Here is a 25,489-nt window from a genome sequence, read left to right as displayed (position 1 = left end):
GGGCTTTTACAACCTGTCTAATGCTAAGGCAGGGCATGTTGATTTGTCTGAATGGAGCATGTTATAATTTGAGCAGGAAATGCTGTAATATGATACCACACCTAAGCTGTTTTTTTTTTAAAAAATGACTGGGAAAGATTTCTGCATTGGCAAGCTGTCTGTTGTCAGCTCATCAAATTTCATATTGCAACTAAAGGAAGTAATGACAAAGTATAAAATAATGGTGTTCATAATGTTCTGGGCAGACCTTGCAAATATGCTGTTAGTTGTTAATGATTACAGAAATGTCTTGATACAAATGGAAACATGCAAAATTTAAAGGAAACGTTTTCCTTAGGAGTCACTATATTAAAATGCAAGGTGAGATGGAAATGATGAAGCCTATAAGGAATACATGGCTTATGATAGTCTGCATTCTACTCTAAGGAAGTGCTTGTAAATAGCTGTCCAACTATGTATGTTGGTGGTATCTTTGGGTTAAAAAAAATGGCACTACTGTGAGTAGGATGGAATTTATGGAATAAGTAACATGTAAGATTATTTGGGAGGAGGGTGGGTGTTGGCTGGCAACAAAGACATTGCCACTGTCTATTCGCATTAGATATAGCAATTGTGCCTTTTAGAAAAGCAATCTGTACTGAATGTAGCAGTGTTTACATAGACTGTTTCCCTATATGGCAAAGAACTTCACATTTTCAAGGGCTTCCTTATTTAACCTGTCGATTTCTACAGAATCCTAGTTTCCAGCATCAAAAAAGCTCAAAAGGGAGGAATAGTTGAAGCTGGGTTTGAGGATGTATAGAGAAAGAAATACCCTTTTGGTTTTCACTCACAAATCTTTCTGTTTTTTCCTAATCATCTGTAGCAATTGCTAGAATTTGCTGTTCATTTGATTTATATGAAACACGCTTAATCCTTTGTGGAGATTTTTGTAGTATATTTCCATACATGAGGAGTAATAAAAGAAGGCATTTCTTGTTCATTGAACAGTAATCCTTAGCAAAGGGCATCTATAGTACATGTCTCATTTATGAATGTAACTGTCTGCTGCATTCATCTCCCTGCAATATGGTGATGGTTTCCCACCCACATTTTAGTGATATAATTTCTTTTTAAATCCTCTGTGCACAGGCATATTCTCAAGATGCCTACCTGAAAGGCAATGAAGCCTACAGTGGTAATGCCCGCAACATACCCGAACCACCACCAATATGTTATCCTCGGTTAACATGTCCAGCTTCTGTCATGGCACAACCTGTTGAGAAAGTACCTCCTGACTCTTCGCTGGGAAAGCAGCCAACCAGTAGACCTGTACGGACATCAGCACAACCAGAAAAGGCCTACAGAATGGAAATACAAGTGCCTCCATCTCCAACAGATATTGCAAAATCTAACACAGCAGTCTGTGTTTGCAATGAGACTGTAAGAACTGTTGTTGTGCCTTCTGAGAAGGCTGTAGACTTCCCATCCTGTAGAACAAACCATACTGGTCTGTCACACCGGGCAGAGGAAGTAAGATATGGTTTCAAGGAACAAACCACTCTAAAAACAAAAGCACGAACTACATCACCATCCTCTTCAATGTCCACTGCCATTGTACTTCCTCAGACACCCCTTACAAGGCCAGTGGATCCCACTGAAATAGCTAACATGTCTGGAACCTATGGAGGATGTCCAGAAGGGCTCTCAAGTACTAGATCTCCTGTTCAAAGTGTAGGTTCTCCTATCACAACCAATCACTGCAGTTCTCCAAATGCCCACCAACATATAGACTGGAAAAATTACAAAACCTACAAAGAATACATCGATAACAGACGTTTGCATATGTACGGTTGCAGAACCATACAGGAAAGGTTAGATAGTTTACGAGCAGCATCTCAGAACACAACAGATTATAATCAAGTGGTACCAAATCGCATGGGTTCACAGGTACGACGCAGAAGCACCTCTCATGATAGGGTCCCACAGTCCATTCAGATCCGGCAAAGGAGTGTGTCCCAGGAAAGACTTGAGGATCCTATATTGCTGAAAGAGTGGCCAAGGAGTGCCTCACAAGATACCCTAACCTCACCATCTATCAGCTCCCAGAATCACAGGACACGATCCTGGGACTATTTAGGCAAGCAGGGTGAACCGTCAGAAAACTTTCATGCTGAGAACCTTGATGCAGATTCAAATAAAGACAGAAAAAAGACTTACAAATGGACTGGATTTACTGAACAAGATGATAGGCGAGGTATTTACGAGAGACCCCGGCAGCATGCAATACACATGTCCCTTAGAGGTTCACATTTTTCTGTGGCTCCAGGTGCTTATAATTCAGATGGTAGACGAATAAGCAGCAGATCCTTGGGGCCTGCCTCCCAGATCCAGAAGTTCCCACCAGATGTAAAGACACTGCAGCCTGCCAGAGATTTGCCAACCACTGGTGGAACGTCAAAGCCTACAACCATTTTTCAGGAAAGATCATCTCAGTTGACATCTAGAAGCACACGAAGCAACTCTTTGAAGGCTTCTGTACCCTATGCAGCAAAACCATCGCTTCCCCTTAATCAGAGCCTGGATAGTGTTACTACCAAAGACCAAAGAGAAGTAAATCACGTGCATCACAGTGGTTTGTTAAATCAACAGTCAAGGATACAAGCAGAAAATGTACCTGTCCACAAAGGAGAAATAGGCAAGAGTACTCTTTCCCCTACTTCTTCTATAGCTTCTGCCAAATTTGTCCCACAGATGAGTGAGCACTTAACTACCTCTGTTAATTCAGATGTCTCTGCCAGACACAAGGTTCAAAATTTTGAAAAAGAAGATACAAAAGAGCCTGAGATTCAGCTAACAGATGTTGCAGATGAGGATACAGAAACAGTTGTCTTGCGGGAAAAGTCTCCTTTTGGCAATCAAACACCACAGCCTTTGCGTCATCAGTCGTACATCTTAGCTGTAAACGATCAAGAGCCTGCCTCGGAGACTACTTGTTGGTTACCCAATGATGCACGTCGAGAAGTCCATATCAAAAGAATAGAAGAAAGGAAAGTGTCTAGTTCCAGCCCACCCGGTGATTCCTTGGCATCTATTCCATTCATAGGTGAGCGAAACCACCAGTTTTCATTTCTCTGCATCTGATATATGTGTTTGGATCTACCACTTTGTTTATCATTTTATACTTTCTAACTAATATGCTTCATTCTAGTTAGTGTGTATGAGTTTCATAATTTTTGAAAGTGTAATCTAAAAATATACTAGGTACATTTCAGCTCCTCTGTGCCTAGGCCTCTTTCCCAGCTAGCCTGTTGTGTGGAAGCTGCTTCCCCGCCACATTTTCCCATGCAGCTGTGGTGATTTTGTGTGCGTACTGCAACTATGTGACTGGGAATGATATTTTTCCAACTGATTGGCACTGCTCTTCCTGGTCGAGTGCTGATCAGGTGGGAAAGAACCATGCCATCAGACCCAGGAACATAGGAAGCTGACTCGTATGGAGTCAGACCCTTGGTCCATGTAGCCCAGTATTGTTAACACTGACTGGCAGTGGCTCTACAGGGAGTTTTTCCAGCCTTATCTGGAGATGCTAGGGATTGAATTGGGGCCTTTTGTTTGCAAAGCATGTGCTTTACCACTGAGCTATGGTTGCAATATTCACTGCTTATAACAGTTGGGAAAGTGTCATGGGGAAGCTGTTTCCACATAGCTGGGTGAATGTGTGAAGGAGCCTTATTCCCACTGGTTGTAGTGGAATTTAAGCATGCTCATTTTCTGTGTATGTCGCCCAGTATGTATTTATCTAAAAAGACAGTAGTAGGCATTTGTTGGTGGTATGATAAATCTTAAGAAATTTTATTTTAAAATGGCTTGCTAACATCCTCACAGTTTCTATAAGCGATTTTAGCAGCAATCGTGACCACACCTACCAGGGAGTAAGTCCCATTGGTATCAATGGGGCTTATTTCTGAGTAGATATGTATAGGATTGGGCTATTAAAAAGTTTATTCTGCAATGAAAAAATGACCTTAATTTTAATGAGGTAATACGTATATTGCCATTTATGGCTCTTATTAATTTAGCTTATTAGTTGTTCCCAGTCTTTTGCAAAGTTTTTAAAAACAGAACTGAATTTGTAGATGCAGACATATCTTTAAAGTCTAGAGTAAATATTAAAGATAATGTATAAGAGGTGAAAGGAGAAATGGAAAAATCTGCAGGATATGAAGAACACAGGGATCAAGAGGATCTTAAAGCTTTGCGGGCTGGTAGTAAAGTGCTTGTCAGTTTGCAGCTTGGGAAGTACGGAAAAGGAGATTGTGCTTGTTATATAAGAAAAGAGGCCCCTATGGAGGAACTGGCAAATGAAGGTCACAACAATGTGCTGAATAAATTAGAAAGTGGGAGTGGGGGAGGGAGAAATGTGACATGCATTTAAACTAAAGACCAAGTGTGTGTATTTTTCCATTATGCTCTTGAGGCAATATTAATTTTATTCAGGTTCTGACATACTTAAATGTGTGCTCTCTAACTCTGTGGTTGTGACAGTTACTCTTTAACTCAAGTTGTAATTTGGTCTCCTAAGAATATTTCCCCTGCGCAGGTGTGCTGCAGCATAGTTGTATGGATAGCTGACAGTAGCTGCTGAAGGTCAGTTAAGTCATGACTTTGTTGGAGAGATTAAGAGGCAGAATATCAGGAATGGGATGCATTGATATTAGGACTGCACTGTTTAATTGATCAGTCAGTTAGATTAATAATCAGTTTAAAATATTCTGATTGATGAAAAAGGTGCCCCAGTTGATTGGGGAGCAGATTAAAAAACAGCACTTACTCTTTTTTATGCAAGTACTTATAAAATGGCGGATGGTAACCACAATCTTTAAAAAGGCATTCCCCCTCCTCATCCACACAGGGGAAAATGTCTTTTCTAAGATGATGGCAACTATGCAACATGTGTGTATTGTCGAAAAACAAAGTAGGCATGCTTCTGGCTTCAGAACTATGTAAATTTATGCACATTTAATTAATTGAGTAAAATATGATTAATTGAATTCTTTAATTGGTTGGCTACTCTAATTCATATACTGTTTTTCTATTAATTCACTGGAACAATTTTGTCAAAAATACAGATGTTTCCGTATCAGTCACTGCACTGCGACCATGCCCAGCAAACAACAGCGGGAATAACACCAACTTCCAAATAGGTCCAGAGAAGTTACTAGCCTGCAAAATGTTTTAGAAGCCTAATTTGCAGCACAAACCTATTTATGATGTAATAACGGCCTGAAAAGGTGGTGTGGGGGGAATAACACACAAACAAAACACCAACTCTTTAAAATTACAAAAAGTGTACATGCTGGGGTTACCTGGAGGTAATTCTTAGTCACCACAGGTGAATAGGAGAGTAGCTGTTTTCAGATATGATAGAATTACATTGTTCAGACAAGGGGTAGAGAACTTGTGGCCCCTAGATTTTGTTGAACTGCAGCTCCCATCAGCCCACCAGCATGGTCAATGTCCAGGGATACTGGAAGTTGTAATCTAGCAACATTTGGAGGGCCACAGGTTCCCCACTTCTGGTTCAGACTATAGGTCATAATGAAAACCATAATTTGATAGACAGAATGCAGAAGTGTGGGGAATCATACATCAACATTTTCTTTTAAAAAGTCTTATAGGGCCACTTCTCTTGTTCTTGTCAGCTTTTTTAGTTGCCTAATGTGTTCGCCCCCTTCATGGATCACTGCCTTGTTGTGGCAAAGGGGCTTGCGTAACTCAGTGAAGCCATAAGCTATGCCGTGCAGGGCCACCCAAGATGGACAGGTCATGGCAGAGAGTTCCGACAAAATGTGGTCCACTGGAGAAGGAAATAGCAACCCACTCCAGTATTCTTGCCAAGAAAACCCCATGGAACGTATCACAAGGCTAAAAGATATGACACCGGAAGATGAGCCCCTCAGGTCGGAAGGTGTCCAATATACTACTGGGGAAGAGCAGAGGGAATTTCCAAGTAGTGCCAGAAAGAGTGAAGCAGCTGGGCCAAAGCCAAAAGGACACTCAACTGTGGATGTGTCTGGTGGTGAAAAGAAAGTCCGATGCTGTAAAGAACAATATTGTTTAGGAACCTGGAATGTCAGATCAATGAATCAAGGTAAGCTGGAGGTGGTCAAACATGAGATGGCAAGATTGAACATTGACATCTCGGGAATCAGCGAACTAAAATGGACAGGCATGGGTGAATTTAATTCAGGTGACCATTATATCTACTACTGTGGGCAAGAATCCCTTAGATGAAATGGAGTAGCACTCATAGTCAACAAAAGGGTGGGAAAAGCAGTACTGGGGTACAGTCTCAAAAACGATAGAATGATTTCAGTACGAATCCAAGGCAAACCATTCAACATCACAGTAATTCAAGTCTATGCCCCAACCACTGAGGCCGAAGAAGCTGAGGTTGATGGGTTCTATGAAGATCTACAGCACCTTCTAGAACTAACACCACAAAAAGATGTCCTTTTCATCATAGGGGATTGGAATGCTAAAGTAGGAAGTCAAGAAATCACCGGGAGAACAGGCAAGCATGGCCTTGGGGTACAAAATGAAGCAGGACAAAGGCTAATAGAGTTTTGCCAAGAGAACACGCTGATCGTAGCAAACACCCTTTTCCAACAGCACAAGAGGCGATTCTACATGTGGACATCACCAGATGGTCAATATCGAAATCAGATTGATTATGTCCTTTGCAGCCAAAGATGGAGAAGCTCCATACAGTCAGTAGAAACAAGACCTGGAGCTGACTGTGGCTCAGATCATGAGCTGCTGCTTGCAAAATTTCGGCTTAAATTGAAGAACGTAGGGAAAACCACTAAACCATTCAGGTATGACCTAAATCATATCCCTTATGAATATACAGTGGAGGTGAGGAATAGATTTAAGGGATTAGACCTGATAGACAGAGTGCCTGAGGAACTATGGACGGAGGTCCGTACCATTGTTCAGGAGACAGCAACTCAATCCATCCCGAAGAAAAAGAAATGCAAGAAAGCCAAGTGGCTGTCTGATGAGGATTTACAAGTAGCTGAGGAAAGAAGGGAAGGGAGAAAGGGGAAGATATATCCAACTGAATGCAGATTTCCAGAGAATAGCAAGGAGAGACAAGAAGGCCTTCTTAAATGAACAATGCAAAGAAATCGAGGAAAACAATAGAATGGGAAAGACTAGAGATCTTTTCCAGAAAATCGGAGATCTCAAGGGAACATTTTGTGCAAAGACGGGCATGATAAAGGACAAAGGAGGCAGGGACCTAACAGAAGTAGATGAGATTAAGAAGAGGTGGAAAGAATACACAGAAGAACTATACAGGAAAGATCCTAGTGTCCCTGATAGCCATGATAGTGTGGTCACTGAACTTGAGCCAGACATCCTAGAGAGTAAAGTCAAGTGGGCCTTAGGAAGCATTAGTAACAACAAAGCTAGCGGAGATGACAGTCTTCCAGCTGAGCTATTTAAAATCCTAAAAGATGATGCTGTTAAAGTGCTGCACTCAATATGCCAACGAATTTGGAACACTCAACAGTGGCCACAAGACTGGAAAAGGTCAGTTTACATTCCAATTCCAAAGAAGGGCAATGTCAAAGAGTGTTCAAACTACTGTACAGTTGTGCTCATTTCACATGCCAGCAAGGTGATGCTCAAAATCCTACAAGCTAGGCTTCAGCAGTATGTGAACCGAGAACTACCGGAAGTACAAGCTGGGTTCCGAGGAGGCAGAGGAACTAGAGATCAAATTGCCAACATTCGCTGGATCATGGAGAAAGCAAGAGAATTCCAGAAAAACGTCTATTTCTGCTTCATTGACTATGCTAAAGCCTTTGATTGTGTGGATCACAACAAACTGTGGCAAATTCTGAAAGAGATGGGAGTACCAGACCACCTTACCTGTCTCCTGAGAAACCTGTACGAGGGCCAAGAAGCAACAGTAAGAACCAGACATGGAACAACCAATTGGTTCAAAATTGGGAAAGGTGTACGACAAGGCTGCATATTGTCACCCTGCTTATTTAACTTATATGCAGAGTACATCATGAGAAACGCCGAGTTGGATGAATCACAGGTCGGAATTAAGATTGCCGGGAGAATTATCAACAACCTCAGATATGCAGACGATACCACCCTAATGGCAGAAAGCGAAGAGGATCTCAAGAGCCTCTTGTTGAGGGTGAAAGTGGAGAGTGCAAAAGCTGGTTTGAAACTCAACATTAAAAAAACGAAGATCATGGCATCTGGCCCCATCACTTCCTGGCATATAGAAGGGGAAGAAATGGAAGCAGTGACAGATTTTATTTTCTTGGGCTCCAAGATCACCGCAGACGGTGACTGTAGCCATGAAATTAAAAGACGCTTGCTCCTTGGGAGGAAAGCTATGGCAAACCTAGACAGCATAGTAAGAAGCAGAGACATCACCTTGCCGACAAAGGTCCGTCTAATCAAAGCTCTGGTTTTCCCAGTAGTAACGTATGGCTGTGAGAGCTGGACTATAAGGAAGGCTGAGCGCCGAAGAATTGATGCTTTCGAACTGTGGTGCTGGAGAAGACTCTTATGAGTCCCCTGGACTGCAACGAGGTCAATTCAGTCCATCCTAAAGGAAATCGACCCTGACTGCTTATTGGAAGGACAGATACTGAAGCTGAAGCTGAAATATTTTGGCCACCTAATGCGAAGAGAAAACTCTCTGGAAAAGACCCTGATGCTGGGAAAGATTGAAGGCAAAAGGAGAAGGGGACGGCAGAGGATGAGATGGCTAGATAGCATAACCGATGCAATGAATATGAACTTGAGCACACTCCGGGAGAGAGCAGAGGACAGGAAGGCCTGGTGTGCTATGGTCCATGGGGTCACGAAGAGTTGGTCACGACTTAACGACTGAACAACAATGTGTTGGCATGCCAGCACTTGCAAATGGTGAGGTGGAGGGTAGTAGGAGGGCACTACTAGTGAGTCTAAGGAAGATGGGGTTGTCATACCTTTAGCAGTGGGCATTGGGTGGCAGCAATGGGTGGCTAGAACAGCAGTGTGCAGGCATGCGGTACTAAATGGCCAGCTTTCCCCAGCACATGCCTCTCTCCTCAGTGTCAACAGCCTCTTCTCATAGAATCACAGAATAGTAGGGTTGGAAGGGGCCTATATGACCATCGAGTCCAACCCTTTGCTCAATGCAGGAATCCAAGTCAGAGCATCCCTGACAGATGGCTGTCCAGCCTCGTCTTGAATGCCTCCAGTGTGAGAGAGTCCACCACCTCCCTAGGTAATTGGTTCCATTGTCATATTGCTCTTACAGTCAGGAAGTTTTCCCTGATGTTCAGCCATAATCTGGATTCCTGTAACCTGAGCTGATTATTCTGTGTCCTGCATTCTGGGATGATTGAGAAGAGATCCTGGCCTTCCTCTCTGTGACAACCTTTCAAGTACTAGAAAAGTGCTATCACCTCTCCCCTCAGTCTTCTCTTCTCAAGGCTAAACATGTGTAGTTTTTTCCGTCTCACCTCATAGGGCTTTGTTTCCAGTCCCCTGATCATCTTTGTTGCCCTCCTCTGAACCCGCTCCAGTTTGTCTGCATCCTTCTTGAACTGCGGTGCCCAGAACTGGACACAGTACTCTAGATGAGGCCTAACCAGTCCTGAGTAGAGGGGCACTAGTACTTCATGGGCTTTGGAAGCTATACTTCTATCAATGTAGCCCAAAATGGCATTTGCCTTGTTTGCAGCCACATTACATTGTTGGCTCATATTCAGCTTGTGATCTACAACAATTCCAAGATCCTTCTCGCTTGTAGTATTGTTGAGCCAGGTATACTCCAACTTGTAACTGTGCATTTGGTTTCTTTTTCCTAGATGCAGAACTTGGCATTTATCCCTACTAGATGTCATTCTGTTTTCTGCCTAGTACTCCAGTCTAACAAGATCACTTTGAATTTTGTTTCTGTCTTCCAAAGTATTAGCTATCCCGCCCAATTTTGTGTCATCTGCAAATCTGATGAGCATTCCCTGCACCTCCTCCTTCAAGTCATTAATAACAATGTTGAAGATCGCTGGGCCCAGGACTGAGCCCTGCGGTAGCCCGCTCGTTACCTCTCCCCAGTTTGAGAAGATCCCATTGATAAGCACCCTTTGAGTCCGATTCTGTAGCCAACTGTGGATCCACCTAATAGTTGTTTAATCTAACCCAGTTTTGCTAGTTTGCTAATCAGGATATCATGGGGTACTTTATTGAAAGCTTTGCTGAAGTCAAGGTATATTATGTCCACAGCATTCCCACAGTCCACCAGGGAGGTGACCTGATCAAAAAATGAGATCAGATTCATCTGGCAGGATTTGTTCTTGACAATCCACATTGGCTTCGGGTAATCACGGCATTGTTTTCAAGGTGCTTACGAACTGATTGCTTTATCATCTGCTCCAGAATTTTCCCAGGGATTGATGTCGCACTGCCTGGTTTGTAGTTCCCAGGTTCCTCCTTTTTGCCCTTTTTGAAGATAGGGACATTAGCCCTCCTCCAGTCCTCTGGCACTGCACCTATCCTCCATGATTTCTCAAAGATAATAGACAGTGGCTCTGAGAGTTCTTCTGCCAGTTCCTTTATTACTCTAGGATGCAGTTCATCTGGCCCTGGAGATTTGAACTCATTCAAAGTAATTAGGTGTTCCTTGACCATATGCGTATCGATCTCAAGCAGCAGTCCTGCCCCTTCAGCCTGTACTTCACCTTTGCCAGGGGGGGTCATAGACCCTCTTTTGAGAGAAGAATGAGCCAAAGTAGGCATTGAGCCTTTTCTTTGTTATCTGTTATCATTTCGCCATCCTTATTTAGTAGTTGAACCACCATTTATTTCCTCTGTCTTTTACTATGCACATATCTGAAGAAAGCCTTTTTGTTGCTTTAAGCATCCCTCGCTAACCTCAGCTCGTTCTCAGCTTTAGCCTTCCTGACGCCATCCCTGCAGTTTTGTGCTACCTGCCTTGTACTCTTCCTTTGTACCTTGGCCTTCCTTCCACTTCCTATATGTGTCGTTTTTAGTTTTCAGGTCATCTCTAAGCTTTTTGTGAAGCCACATTGGCTTCTTCTGTTGTGTTCCACCTTTTCTTCTTATTGGAACGGTTTGTAATTGTGCCTTTAGAATTTCCTTTTTAAAAAAAACTCCCACCCATCTTGGACTCCTTTTCTCATTAGAGTTGCTTGCCATGGGACCTTCCTTATCATTGTTCTGAATTTATTAAAATTGGCTTTCCTAAAATCCAGGTACACATTTGGCTACATTTGGCTTTTTCTTCCTTTAGAACCAAGAACTCAAGTATAACATGGTCACTTTCCTCCAGAGTCCCCGTAACTGCTACTTTATCCACTGAGTCATCTCTGTTGATTAGGATCAAGTCAAGGACAGCCGATCCTCTAGTTCCTTCCTCCACTTTCTGTAGGAGGACATTATCAGCAACACAAGTCAGGAATTTCTTGGAGGGCTCATGTTTTGCAGAATTTGTCTCCCAACAAATATTGGGGAAATTGAAGTCCCCCATTACTACTATATCATGCTTCCTTGAAACCTTGGCAATTTGCTTTTCAAAAGTTTCATCCTCGTCTTCTCCTTCATTGGGTAGCCAGTAGTAGACTCCAACCACCATGTTCCCTTTATTCTTTGCTCCATTTATTTTAACCCAGATGCTCTCGATGGGGCTACCAAGCTCCTCCTCCTGTATTTCTGTGCAGGGATATGTATTTTTAACATTTAGTGCAACTCCATCTCCCTTTCTGTTCCTTCTCTTCTTTTGGACAAGTTATATCGTTCAATTGTTGTATTCCAGTCATGGGAGTCATCCCACCAAGTTTCAGTTACCCCTATCAGGTCATAATTTCCCTCCTGTATTAAGAGTTCAAGTTCGTTCTGTTTGTTTCCCATACTCTGGGCATTAGTATATAGACATCGAAGGCTATGTGCTTTATAGTCTGTCTTACTTCCTACATGTTTTTGAAGACTATTATTGGGCGCTATTGCAGCTGTTCTCTCCATTGTGGTACATGAGCCTTCGTCCATTGATACCCCCAACTTTACACCTCCTTCTCCCGTAGGATTCAGTTTAAAGCCCTTCTGATGAAGTTCTTCATGCTCTGGCCAAACACATTCTTCACAGCCCTTGTGAGGTACAACCCGTCCCTTGCCAACAGTCCATCTTCCAGGAAGTATAGCCCGTGGTCCCAGGATCCAAATCTCACATTGGCACCACCTTCGTAGCCAGTCATTCACCTGGAGTATTTTTCTTTCCCTTTCTATCCCTCTTCTAACAACTGGAAGGATGGATGAGAAAACTATCTGGGCCCCAAAGTTCTTGAGTTTCCTTCCCAAAGCTTCAAAGTCTGACATGATTTCTTCGTAGCGCCGCTTGGCGGTATCATTTGTTCCCACATGATGAGAAGAAAGGGATACCTGTCGGTGGGCTTTAGGAGTGCAGGCAACCCTTCAGTCACATCTCTAATCCGTCCCCCTGGGAGACAGCATACCTGGTGAGTCCATGGGTCTTCACGACATACTTGGGTTTCGATCCCACGCAGCAAGGAGTCTCCTACAACTACTACTCTTCTCTTCTTGTTGTTGTAGGCCTTGGTTTCATTGCTTAACTGACCTTCAGCCTCTCGCTTGCTCTCATGCGGGGTCCCCTGTAATTCTTCATCTGCAGGCTGTCCTCCAGTCTCATCCTCAAGTACCTGAAAACAGTTCCATAGTTCCACTGTTTCCACTGGTGCAGAGTGGCTTCTAGTTTTTCTCCTTCTAACTGTCACTCTTTTCCAAGGAGTATCCTCTACTTCATTTTTCTTCACCTCAGCATTTTCCTTTTCTGCCTCTAGCTTTGCTGCTGTAGTTCCACCGTTCTGTCTAAGAACTCTTCAACTTCTCTTATTCCCTGGAAGGTCGCCACTCGCCACTCTGGTCCTCTTACTTTTTCTTCCAGCAGTGTAATCAACTTGCACTTGTTGCACTGTAGGCCATGTTGATCTTAGGCAAGAAAACAAACATTGCACAGACCTTACAGGTCACCACTACTGGAGAGTCTGTTCCTTTCATCGTCTCTATTCCCTTTATGTTTCTAGCTTTCTGATTGTACTGCGATAGCCTGTACTTTGTCCTCTTTTCACTGGAGGTTAACAGCAGAGTCCCACTGGCATGGAAGTATGTGTTACAAGAAAAAGATTAAAAAAAATTGATTAGGGACCTCCCCCTTGACCTCTCTTGCTGAACTCCCCTGCTAAACTCCTGTTTCCTCTCCCTGTTGGCTCACTCTGATTGCGCTTACTACTCGCCATTCCCCCTCACCAGTTGCACTGTCAGCATTAAAATCTTAAATCTGTGCTGAACATAAATAGTTAAGAAAGACATATCACTACTGATCACTGGTAGTCTGGTTGGTACTATAATCCCAAACCCTTTTAGGCCTTCTGTGACATTGACTGGAACTGAACATCCTCAGCCTCTCCAGGTAGGGCTAGGAAATACTCCTGCCTGGAGAGCTGCTTCCAGTCAGTATCAACAATACCGGGCTAATGGACCAATAGTCTGACTCAGCATAAGGCAGCTTCCTATGTTCTTAACAGATGTTCTTTCAAGGAGGCCATAATAGCTTTTTAAAAACTATTTAAGGAATTTTAACCATTTGCTTTGTGTCCCAGTTTGACATGGTCTATTTATTTTGGCTTGGATCTACGGAGGTAGTTTAGGTGTGCCCAAAGGATTGGGCATGCCCAATGGGGCTTCTTTTTTAATGTTTTCCTTTGAAAAGCTGGTCGAGTGTCATAAACTGCTTTTGATAGTCCCGTAAGTTTCAGTTGTGGTTTGTCTTGTGGCATGGGTTGGGGGTGAGGGCAGATGTTCAAAAAGGAGAAGCCCAAACACTCCTTGCAGTCATAGAATGAGCAACATTGTTCTTTGAATCCTAGCCGTTATGTATAATATTAATTAGGACTATCATCTGATTTAAAGAAAACTTAAGGTGCAATCTTAGGCATGTTTAGGTAGAAAAACATCCTACAGCTCCCAGCATTCTGTTTGTTTGTGATATTTATATACCACTAAATATAATAAAATCCCTAAAAAGTTCCCATATAAATATACATTTTTCTATCTCAACATGCATGGGATTGTGCCCTGAATTGAGTAATCATACAGGTTTTAGTGGATTTAGTCAATAATTTAATTGTTTACATCTACATAAATCTGCGTATGAGGGAGAAAATGTTCTAAAGAAATGTCATCCTTCCTGTGTTTTTAGATGATGCACACATGTCTTGCAGCAAGCACCGTAAATAGATATTCCCTCTTCTCTGTCAAACAGTGGGAAGGTGTGCTTACCATCTGCAATATAGGATGATGCTTGCCATCTGCAGATTATTGAGTATTAAAATAATTTTTAAAAAAAGATTTGCTGATGTCAGGAGTACCTTTTTAGTCAATCAAATTGTTTAATTGACCAGTCTAATAAATTAATTGATTAAATGTTGCAGTCATCATCATCATAATTAGATATAGCCCTTTCTGTTTGTAGAAAGTGATTCACAAACATGATCTCAGTAGTACAACAAACATTTGGATTGACTAAAAAGGTTCTCCTGATTAAATAGTCAGCAGCTTTAATTAAAAAAAAAACTTCCAGTATTGCAGATGGAAGATTTAGGTTTAGAGAAAGTGACTTGCTTAAACCTACCAAAGAATTCATGGCAGAGATGAGATCTGAATTGTACACTCGCTCTTTCACAGCTCAGCTCAGCTTCTTAGCCTGTGTGTTGTAGTTAGTTTCTGTATCTCACAAGAGATCTCTGAAAGATTTCAAATAATATATTCTATTTAAATAGCTAGCAAGTCAAAGCAAAATGAACAATAGTTTTGCCACAAGGTTGTGGCCACTATTATCTCTAAAGGGAAACTGCAACCCAGTGGCTAAGAAGTAAAAAGACAGTAAAGATTGAGAGAGTTAACATTATTTTCATTATGGCTGTTTGTTTGAGTTCCTGTTTGGAAAGGTAGTAGTGACTCATCATGATCTCATAAGGCAGTATCCAATGGGGCGCAACCATTAACATAAATTACGTTGTGCTAGCGTAAGCTACCTCTATCACAATGCCAATAGCATTAGCTGGCGTGCTGAGTTTTCCAGGGAAGTTGGCTCATGTTCTAATCTTGGCGTTGTGTTGGAGGTCGTTTATGTTAGTGCAACACAATTTACATTAGCGGTTGCATCCCTGTTGGATACTGCCTATAATCTGAGTGTGAAACTCTCTCATTTCCAATTAGTGATGCCATTGAAGTTCCGGAGGTTCAGAAATGAATTCCCTTATTATGGAACAACTCAATCCCATTATGAGGTGAAACCTCTTTGGAGTTTGGGTCTGGCTCATAATGAACTTGGCCAGTTCCACCCATCCCTTGCTTGCAGATCCACTCTCTACCCTTTCCCTAAAATTTACCTGCTGGCTGTAGGCATTCTGTTAGGCCCTTGCAGCATCCCAGGTGCAAGATTCTGTGGGAGGAGCAGTTCCTATGGATCCTAACAAGAGACCCCCTTCCCCAAACTGCTGCAAGCTGAGGGTTGTGCTGACAAGAACAATCTCTAGCATCAGAGACTAGTAGGCAGGTGCCACCTTTGGAAAGCCAGGGTTTGAAGTTTGGGTGGCTGAAGCCTTTAGCCAGCAGAAATCTTGCAATGGCTTTAGAGCAAGAGGGCAGTAGAACTTGTTCACTCCTGTCCTATTTAGCCCAAATCCAGCTTGGGCTGTAGAGCACCATGGAAATGGGGGATAAACCCAGCTTTTATCCAGCAAGACCAAGACTTGTCCCCATGTTGGCATCAGGGCTGAAGGGAAGGAAGGAGCAAACTCACCTTACTCTAAACTAGTCACTTCCCCTCCTGGTCACTTCCCAGTGTTAAGCTGCATGTTAATGAGTTCATTGTTATTAGACTTCAAAAAGATCCTGAAAGTGGTCCATTGCCCTGCATATATTTGTAACGTAACCGGGCTTCAAACATAAGAAGATCTGTGCTGGAGCTAACCAAAAGCCCATCTAGTCCAGCATTCTGTTCACACAGTCGCCAACCAGATTAACTATGTGCTGTGTAAAGAATGGCTTCCTTTTATCTATCCTGAATCTCCCACCATTCAATTTCATGGGATGACCCCAAGTTCTGGTATTATGGAAGAGGGAGAAAAAATTATCTCTACTCACTTCCTCCACACAATGCATAATTTTACATACCTCTGTCATCTCCCCCCTTACTCGCCTTTTTTCTAAGCTAAATACCCCAAAGGTGGGAACATAGAAATCTGCTTTATGCTGAATCAGGCCATAGTTCCGTCTAGCTCATTATTGTTGACACTGACTGGCAGCGGCTCTCCAGGGTTTTAGGAAGAATTCTTTTTTAACCCTACCTGGAGATGCCAGGAATTGAACCTGTGACCTTCTGCATGCAAAGCGTGTTCTCTACCACTGAGCCACGGCCCTTCCTCTTAACTTTTCCTCATAGGGGAGTTGCTTAAGCCCCTTGATCATTTTGATTGCTCTTTTCCAGCTCTATAATATCGTTTTCGAGGTACAGGGACTGGGATTGTACACTGTGTTTGTCCCTTTGAAATGGAAAGATTTTTCATGCTTTCCCTTCTCAGTGGACCAATTTGTATGGAAAATTTCCTGCCCTCTTCTGTCAGCTAAGACACAAACTTTCCTTTTCTCTCCAAAGTGATGTACATAAATATATTGGTTTTTTGTAGCACTGGGTATTGTGCCTTGTCTTACGGCTTTTGATTTAATATTTATGTTAGAGGTTGGGATCCAGAGGGGGAAAATAGTTTTTACTGGTAGCATTTCTACAGAGAATCCATATTCAGATGTAATTTTACATGGGATTAGAGATTTGACTTTAGCAGAGGTGCCTGCGTGAACTTGAAGATTGTAGAGAGAGATTTGCGTGGAAAAGGGAAATGCAGATGGAGAGCATTTTATTGTATCTTAGAACTATAGACTAAAGTTGTTGATCTTCAGTCAAGAGATCCAGTTTGGCAAGAAGTTTGAAGGACCAAGCTAAAACACAATTGTTGCTGCCCCAGAATGTACTAAAAAGGAAAGCAAACCAAAAATTAAGGTATATGTATGTATATGTCTTTATGTATTAGATTACTCACCAGTATGTAACGTATATTAAAAGTACCAGTAGAAAAACCATGAACATCCAGCTGTAACCACAGTTCGGAGCAAATCTTCCCATTCATGAACTAAATGGGTATGACTGTGATGGCAATAACTAGAACTCAGTGGTAGGCCAATAAATCCTCTTGTTTGCACAAAAGAAGGTATTTAAAAGTACACCTCTTCCAGTGATACATCTATAACAATGGCTGTGTTCAGACGATCATATGTTGGCTTAATATAAAGCCAAGATACGGTTTGCCGAATGTGACCAAAGTGTGACAGCAGATCCTAATATGTTTCCAGTATACTGTGTCCATAAGGAATATTGACTTCGTTAGCCTAAGAATGTTGACTTTCTTAGCCATTATATTCTGGCCACCCAGTTTTCATATATATAATCTTCGGTACTTTCTTCATCTGGTGCATGTACTATGAGAACCAAACAAAATGTATAGTAACAATTCAAACTCTGCACAGATCCTGAAAAGCTGAGTACAACAGCTGGAAAAATAGCTGAGTGGGAAATGTATCCACAAATCTGGGTGATTTTTTTCTCAGTGGGAGCTCTTCATTGCCATCTTACAATATATAGTTAGAAGGTATTTTCTAAATTTTTGTTGCACTGCTAAAATTGGAGTGAAGATAGTTGAATCTATTAGTTGTTGTAGGGTTGACACCAAGGTTATTCATTGTCTGCTCTGTAACGCTCAAGCGGTGTTTCTTTTTGTAAATTGTTTTCATAGAAATTGGCAAAATTTTTATAAATTGTTAAATTCAGCAGCTTGATGACCATAATATGAAATTATTATTTTATTATGAGCTTGTATTATGAAACAAGTCCACCCAATCTAATACAGGAGCCGGAATTCCTTTTCTTTATACAGTTTTTGCTCTGTATTTCAGAATGTTGCAACTGACATATTGCTACCATCATCTCTTAAATCTTTAGCTCCCCATCAGATAACCTTTAAAAATAATAAATTTGTAGGCTACAGCTAATGAATGCTAACATTTTGAGAATGAAAAATGCTTTTTTTCCTCCTTAGATTGAATAAAGTTTTTGAGAAATTGATACCAGTATAATTGTACATAGTTTTATCTGGTATAATCATAGTATAATCATAGTAATTAATTTCATATCGTATCTGTATTGAAGACAGGGCCAAACCAAACAAGAGTGTGTGGGTTTTTAACACTCAGTCAGGTGGGTGGTATATGGGAACAAATGTCTCCCTTGTGTTATCTTCCAGTTTTCCACCTCTCCTTTACTTTAAAACTTTTCCCCAAGCCTGGATCCTGTACCAGAAGTGAACCACTTAGGGGTGAAAGTATTAGAACAGTGGAACCCAGGGACGTATGTTTCTGGTGGGTTTTGGTCCTGCCCCCCACTTTAATACTAAAGGTTAATATTAAAGGTTAAGCCCCTTCCAAGTTATAGACAAAACAGCAGTGTGTGCTTAACAATTATGCAAGCATCTGGTCAGCTGGCAGGGGTCATAGCTCAGTCATAGAGCACATGCTTTGCATGCAGAAGGTCCCAGCATCTCCAGTTAAAAATTTCATTTTTAAGAGAGTCATTACCAGTTAGAGCTGACATTATTGGTCTAGGTGGGCAAATAGTTGACCTGACATAAGGTGGCTTCGTATGAGCTTTACTGTTTTTATCGCTACTCTATGAGATAGACTGAGACAAAGAGAGAATGAGTTTCAGCTGAGCATGGAACTGGAACCAAGTTTTCCTAGGTCCAAAACCCAGTACTGCCCACTATATCACACTGCAAAAATTCCAGACCACCAATTTCTTGATGTCATTTCTACTACAATAGCTAGCACTCATGCAGTGACACTGTGAAGTGTTCCTGTGAGCATACATGTGTATATCCATACTCTACTTGGTTTTGGCAGTCAGGAATCTAGTGTCCTAACAGGATTGTGCCAAAGCAGTTATGCAGATAGCTCTTGCATGTTTATGGACACCAAAGATCACCTCAAATAGTCATTCACATGGTGTAGACAAAATGGGGTGAATTGCATACCATGGTTTATAAAGGTGCAGAATCTCACTTGCTTCTTGCTTACTAATTCCACCCACTGCTAAATGGTTTGCTTTAACCTGGTTTAGCATTATGCTAACACTTGTTCAGACATACTAAGTAAACCAATATTGTCCTTGTTAAGTTTACAGACCATGATTATGAGGGAATTCTGTTTAGATTTAACCACATTTGCACTGATACTGATGTAACACCAAACCATGGAGGGTGAGGGCAGAGTTCACACAGAGGAGAACGCATGTGATTCTGTTGCTTCGTAAACTGTGGTTTGCAACTCGCCCCATTAACATCCTTACTGAACCATTGTATGAGCACCAGATGTTACATCAGAACACATCCTTCGTCTGTAATTGAGGAGGGTGAAGTAAAACCATTCATTTGAGCCCAGCTAGTGTTCCAGAATTAATATCCTTGAGTCAGAAGAGCTGTGGATTGTACTTTTATTTTAAAGCAGAAAGTCTTCCATCAGACCCCCTTCTAAGAGTAAGCACACTTCATTAATTATGGTAAAAGATGACAGTTACAGCATAATAGCCCTGTTTTGACATAACACCAAATCATTGTTTACCATTATGAGAATGAGCCTGCTTGAGGCTCAGTCATCATTTACGGGAGGAAGCCAAGATCAGAAACTACTGTTTCATCTGGCATTTTTCAATAAACCATAGTTTAACCACAGTTTTGCTCAGTTCAGACGTGATAACAAATGGTGGTTAGATTAAAGCAGGAAGTAGGTGCTTCCCATCTTCTCCTCACAGCCACATAAGAGGAGGAAGGGCTTGAGCAGGTTCATGGTTTAGCATTATGTACAAACTGGACAGTGGTGTTTTCCTGCTGCCCATGAGTTTTAACTGAAGGTCAGATCTTTTTTTTTTTTTTTTTTGGTGAGGTGGGGGATTGACTCTGCTTAGATTATGTGGGCTGGACAGCCCCTTGTCTGAATTAGGAGTACTTCATACTATGAAACATGGTTATACACTTTAGCATTGCTTTTTTTTCTTTCTATGTCTTCTTTAGCAGTACTTTATAAATAGTGGTGACATAAAAATAAAGAGGCTAGTATGTTCATGCCCTCTTTGTAGACTTCCTGGAGGCATCCGGTTAGCCACTTTTCAAAATGGGAGCCTGGACTAGATGGGCCCTGTGTCTATATCAGTAGACCATTTTTTATGTACTTTTAACTATGCTTCCTTTCTGAAACAGGGTTTTTAACGGGAATACATTTCATCACTTATTTTCTGCTGGCTAGAAATTGATTTTGTGAACATGTCTTTTTAGTCATATGTTATTTTTGTAGAGAGAAAGGGCTTTAAAAATCAAAATCCATCTGTAAGGAGTGTAGTTTTATCAACTTCAGATGTCTTGTAAAAATCAAATTCTTTTTTTTTTTTTGCATACTACTTTGAAGGTGTGTAAGAGAAATAACCAATGGGCAGTCCTTTTCCTACATGCTTCTTTAGCTTAAACGTTTTTGTTATTCAGTTTTATTTTGTTGTACTTGTCCCTTCTAATCCTTACTGGCAGTTTCTTTAGGAATGTTGAAACCAATAGGTATGTGTACAGTGTGAAATCTGAGGTATGGGGTTTTGTTCCAGCTTGTCATTCCAGTTTTATCAGAATAATTTTGCTATATGCAATTTCAGTTTTAGCATTTCTGAAGTAGCCAATATAAAAAAGAGAATAAAATCTTCAAATAGCTAGTAATCTCATGGAGAAATTGTATAAACATTGAAAGAACAACATGTAGATTTCCAGAGGGGCTGCTATGTTAATATTTTGCAGCAAAAACAACAAAGAGTCTTGTGGCACCTTAAAGACTAACACATTCTGGCATAAGCTTTCATGGACACTGTGCCACAAGACAACATTTAGGTTGAAGTTATGGCTCCAGTTGTATGCCCAGTTGAACACACATTCTGTAGCAATCACAGGAGTTAAGGACACATAACAGTATTTGCCAGAAGCCAAAGAATACTTCAGGAAAGCATAAATGCTTGTGGATCTTCTCTGTTTTTCCTTCCTGTCTACAGCTTCTCATACTGCATCAGATGCTGCTCTTGAAGTTCTCCAAAGCTTTGGGATGCCTTCTTGTGTAGGTTTCAAAAGGGAAGGAGGCCTCAGAAGCCAAACTGTGCAGAGAAGCTCTCCATGCTTCCCTTTGGATCCTTTTTTTAAAATAGTGTTTTTAGTTTAATTGTTCTTATGTTTTGATTGCAGTTTTGTTTTTAACTTGTATTTTATTGTTAGCTGCCTTGTGCACCATTTTATTTGGCTGAAACGCAGGATATATATCTGGAGGTCAGGCAGGCGACGACACTGCGTTGCTTCCAGCGTTTCCTGAGAACAGTTCTGTTCCAGGAAGCATTCCTTAACTGACCTGCAACAGTTTTTATTGGCATTCTGATGTTAATAATTTTAATATGGTGTTCTAGTCTTTAATCTTTTTTGGTATTATACTTCTTGTGTTCACTCTCGAATCTGTTTGGATGGGGAGTGCTATTAAATTAAACAAATAAATAAATGAATGAATGTATAAAATAATAACTCATATACTTAATAGTCAGTTTCACAGACCTGTGAACCTTTGTGCATGAATGTGATGTAATGTCAGCTTTGGATGAGAGATACTCAGGTTCAAATTCTTGTTCAGTAGGTGAGCTTGGGAAAGTTACCCTGTTTAACTGTTTCACGAGTTGAAGGTTACCCTGATGAGGAAACGAAAAGAAATCTATGTTGCAGTAAAGCGATTGCCAGAATGTCAGTTTTTGGCCCAAGATTCTTCTCTTTCCACACCCCTCTTTTGTATGATGTAAATAGTAGTTGAATCAATTGTAGTTTAGCTACCATTTTTAGACTGTTCCGCCTTGTAAAAAAGCACTACATATTACAAGAGCATGCTCATTTAAAAACAATTGTAAACTAATATTAATGGGATGAATCCAAACATAGTCATTATTAGAGGAGACTTAGTTATGACTGATATGTCCCATTGATTTCAGTCTGTCTACTCTAAGCATGGCTAAGGCTTAAATCCCACATTGTGCAAGCAGACTTCCCGAACCCTCCAACATAAATTTGGAGGGGGCATACAGGAGAGAAGGGAAATTCCTTCCACCAGCCGTTTCAATTCTGCTGGTGGATGGACATGATTAGATTCAAGCCTTACTCTGTTTCCAAACCAAAGATTTGTGATACTGATTTTGCTTCTAACTTTGCATTTCAAGAAGAATAAATTTCAGTGTTAAAAGAATGAAAATTATTGTACAAGAATAGAAAGCCTCTATTATAAAATATTTCTGTACATGTTTGCCTTCAAGTCAGTTTTCATAATGACAGAAATAATTTTAGCACAATGTAGTCGTAAATAAGATTATTGAAATTTCATTTTTTTTCAATCCCAAAGTATTTGTCGTAAGATAAATGGCAAAGGAAGACATTTTCAATATAATATGATGTTCCTAGCTTCCTCTCTCTTTCAAAGCTCCTGTTGTATAACCAAATTAATTTTTAAAATTTAGTTTGAGTGTTCACTAATTCCCATGAGTCTAATGCACAATTCTGTAATGTTTAATTTTAATAATGAATATAAGGCTGTAGTTCTTGGCACTTTTACTGTGGAGTAATTCCCATTGATCTCAGTGGAACTTAGTTCCAAGTAAATATACATAGGCTTGGACTACAAGGTGTGGATTAAATAATAACGCCTCTTCCTTTTTTCTTTTTTCTTTTAATCAAATTTTTATTGTAAGTTTGAGCAAAACAAGCAAAAGCAACAACAAATTTTTTAAAAATCACTCATATAACTGCATGCTTTAAAGGTCTCAGTTTCAATCTTTACAACATTCCAAAAACTGAAAAAAATAGATTATATATAAACTTCAATAAAAGCATACCAAATATCCTTATACAGGTCCATTTGCTAGTGGCACCTATATATCACTCGTTTGAATGTTGCTAGTGTTGCTAGGTCTTCAATCTGTTGCATTATAGGAGGTGAGCATTTATCCTTCCAGTATTGTAGTATCAGTCTTTTGGCACTCAAAATGGCATGAAAAATCCATTTACGCTGACCATGTGTTAACTTCCAAGAAGCAGGTAAATAATTTAAAAGAATGTGTACATTAGTAAATACTAAAGTGTGTTCCAATACGAAGTTTATATATATGATAACTTCCTGCCAAATGGAGGCAACTATTGGACATTTCCAAAACATATGATTATAAGAACTGTATTACACCTTCAACAATCAGTCAAGGTAGACGACCCCTTATTAAAGAGATGTTGTGGCATCCAGTAGAGCTGAAACAAGAGTTTTTGCTGAATAAGATATAATCGACACATTAGATACAGCCACCAAAGTGGCAATCCATTGATTAGGCAAAATAGGACAATCAAATTCCATTTTTTATTTCTGCTTAAGAACCTGTGTATTTATTCACTGATAATAAGTATTTATAAACATGAATCATGGGTTGATATACCTGATCAGCTTCAATAAGTATTTCCAGTAGCAAAGGGGGCTCCGGGCTGTGAAAGCAGAGGAACCAAATCTAGATTCTAACAAATGGTGCAATTGCAAGTATTGTCATTCAGCTGTAGCAGGCAAATCAAATTTATCTCGCAAACCTGAAAATGACAAAAACTCACCATCGGCACCCAATAATTGATCCCAGGTAAAAAATCATCTTATCTGTCCAGGTCCACCACAAAAACTCCTCGTCCTGAACCAAGTTTAGTTAATAAATATATATAGTAGAGAGATGGTTAGGCTCCTCTTCCTCCTGAATTGAGCTATAGGTTGGCAGTCTTTTTCAGTGTGTCCTGAGATACCTTGTCTCTTATTTTGAAAGCTTTTGAAATTCTGTTACCATTACATATCCTATCATTTGGTACTCCATATAATGCTTAAGCACTTTGAGCTGTGAAGGTTAATACTATGTTATTATAAAAATAAAGTTGAAAATAGCTGGTCGCCTGTGAAGAGTGAGAATGGACATGGAAACTTTATAGGATGTTCCCAGTTTTTAAGTCTAAAAATGACTAATAAGCATGGCCTAGTTAAAAAAAAAAAAAGTGTACTTAATTTTAAGGTGGTTATAAATCATAGAGCTGGTTCAGAAGATCCTCCACATGATGGTTTGGAGGATCTGAAACATGCCTTAAGCTCAAGTGCTTCCCCCCTCCCTTCTTCCCTTACACACTCCTATTTTCTCCCTCTTTTGTGGACATCACAGCAATCTATGGTGCTCTAATTAGTTAGATTATAATTTGCACCAACTGCTGGAAGTTTAGCAGGAGTAGGAGAGTTACTTGGTTGAGGCCGCTCGAATATTACTGGCAGAATTAAAGGCCTGATAAACTGATAAGGGCCCTGGTATGTGATTTGGAGATCCCATTCTTTCTCCCACTCCACCTCCTAGTTCTCACGACACAAGGGTGATTAATAAACCATGGTGGCTTGTTAACCACTCCTGTGTGCCGCCTGATTTACCTAATTATACTCGCCAGGCGCAGCTTGTTGTGATGTCCAAACCTGGCGAGGGTGGGTGGGTGGAGTGGTTAACAAACCACCCAGAATACATGGCCTGTTCTAGGGCAGCTAGCTGATTTGTTATCCATCCCAGCCAGCCACCCTCACTGGGTTTGGAAATCACAACAAGCTGCGTCTGGCGAGAGTAGGTAATTTGGGTGGCACGTGACTGGCCACCATGGCTTATTAACCACCCTCGTGTCATGTGAACACGGTCCTACATTCACTGAACAAATGGTTTAGGGCCTTTTCTCATGCTATTTCTTATTGTTACAATTCTGAATTGCTTACAAGGAACAATGTCTAAATCAAGTTTCCCCAACCTGAATCCCAGGAAGACTGGTCTAAATATACAAAGGAATATAGCCCAGAATATTTTTTTTTTGAACTGCACAATCTTTTCCCATATTGTAAATTGCTTTGAAATAGAACAGCTTTCCCCCACCTGACACGTTTCATATGTGTTGGACTACAATTCCCATTACATCCAGGCAGCATGGCCGTTGGTCATGCTGGGTGAAGATGGTGGGAGTTTTAATCCAATACATCTGAAGGACAGTGGGTTTGGAAAGTCTGCCTCAGAGTTTCACAAATGGTTTGTCATACAGTATAAGAGGCTACTATTCATGAGAAGCTGCTATTCATGAGAGCTCCCTTGGGGGTTTGGAAGTAGTTGCATGGTTCTTTGGATGCTGGCCATAAT

At 40.8% G+C, this 25,489-nt stretch overlaps 1 protein-coding gene across 4 annotated transcripts in view; it reads left to right on the top strand.

The window, feature by feature from the left end:
• ARHGAP21 (Rho GTPase activating protein 21) overlaps positions 1-25,489 on the top strand; it is a 166,506-nt gene that overhangs the window by 118,041 nt on the left and 22,976 nt on the right. For all 4 annotated transcript variants that reach the window (XM_084859057.1, XM_084859056.1, XM_084859058.1 and 1 more), the window contains exon 7: positions 1,132-3,085. In XM_084859057.1, coding sequence (XP_084715183.1) covers positions 1,132-3,085 — 1,954 coding nt within the window. The remainder of the gene's footprint in view (positions 1-1,131; positions 3,086-25,489) is intronic.

The sequence above is a fragment of the Heloderma suspectum genome, chromosome 5 (genome assembly GCF_057233095.1).
Source record: "Heloderma suspectum isolate Gila_16-S chromosome 5, 16-S_ref, whole genome shotgun sequence".
NCBI classification, from domain to species: domain Eukaryota; kingdom Metazoa; phylum Chordata; class Lepidosauria; order Squamata; family Helodermatidae; genus Heloderma; species Heloderma suspectum.
This window is presented reverse-complemented; position numbering and strand designations above follow the sequence as displayed.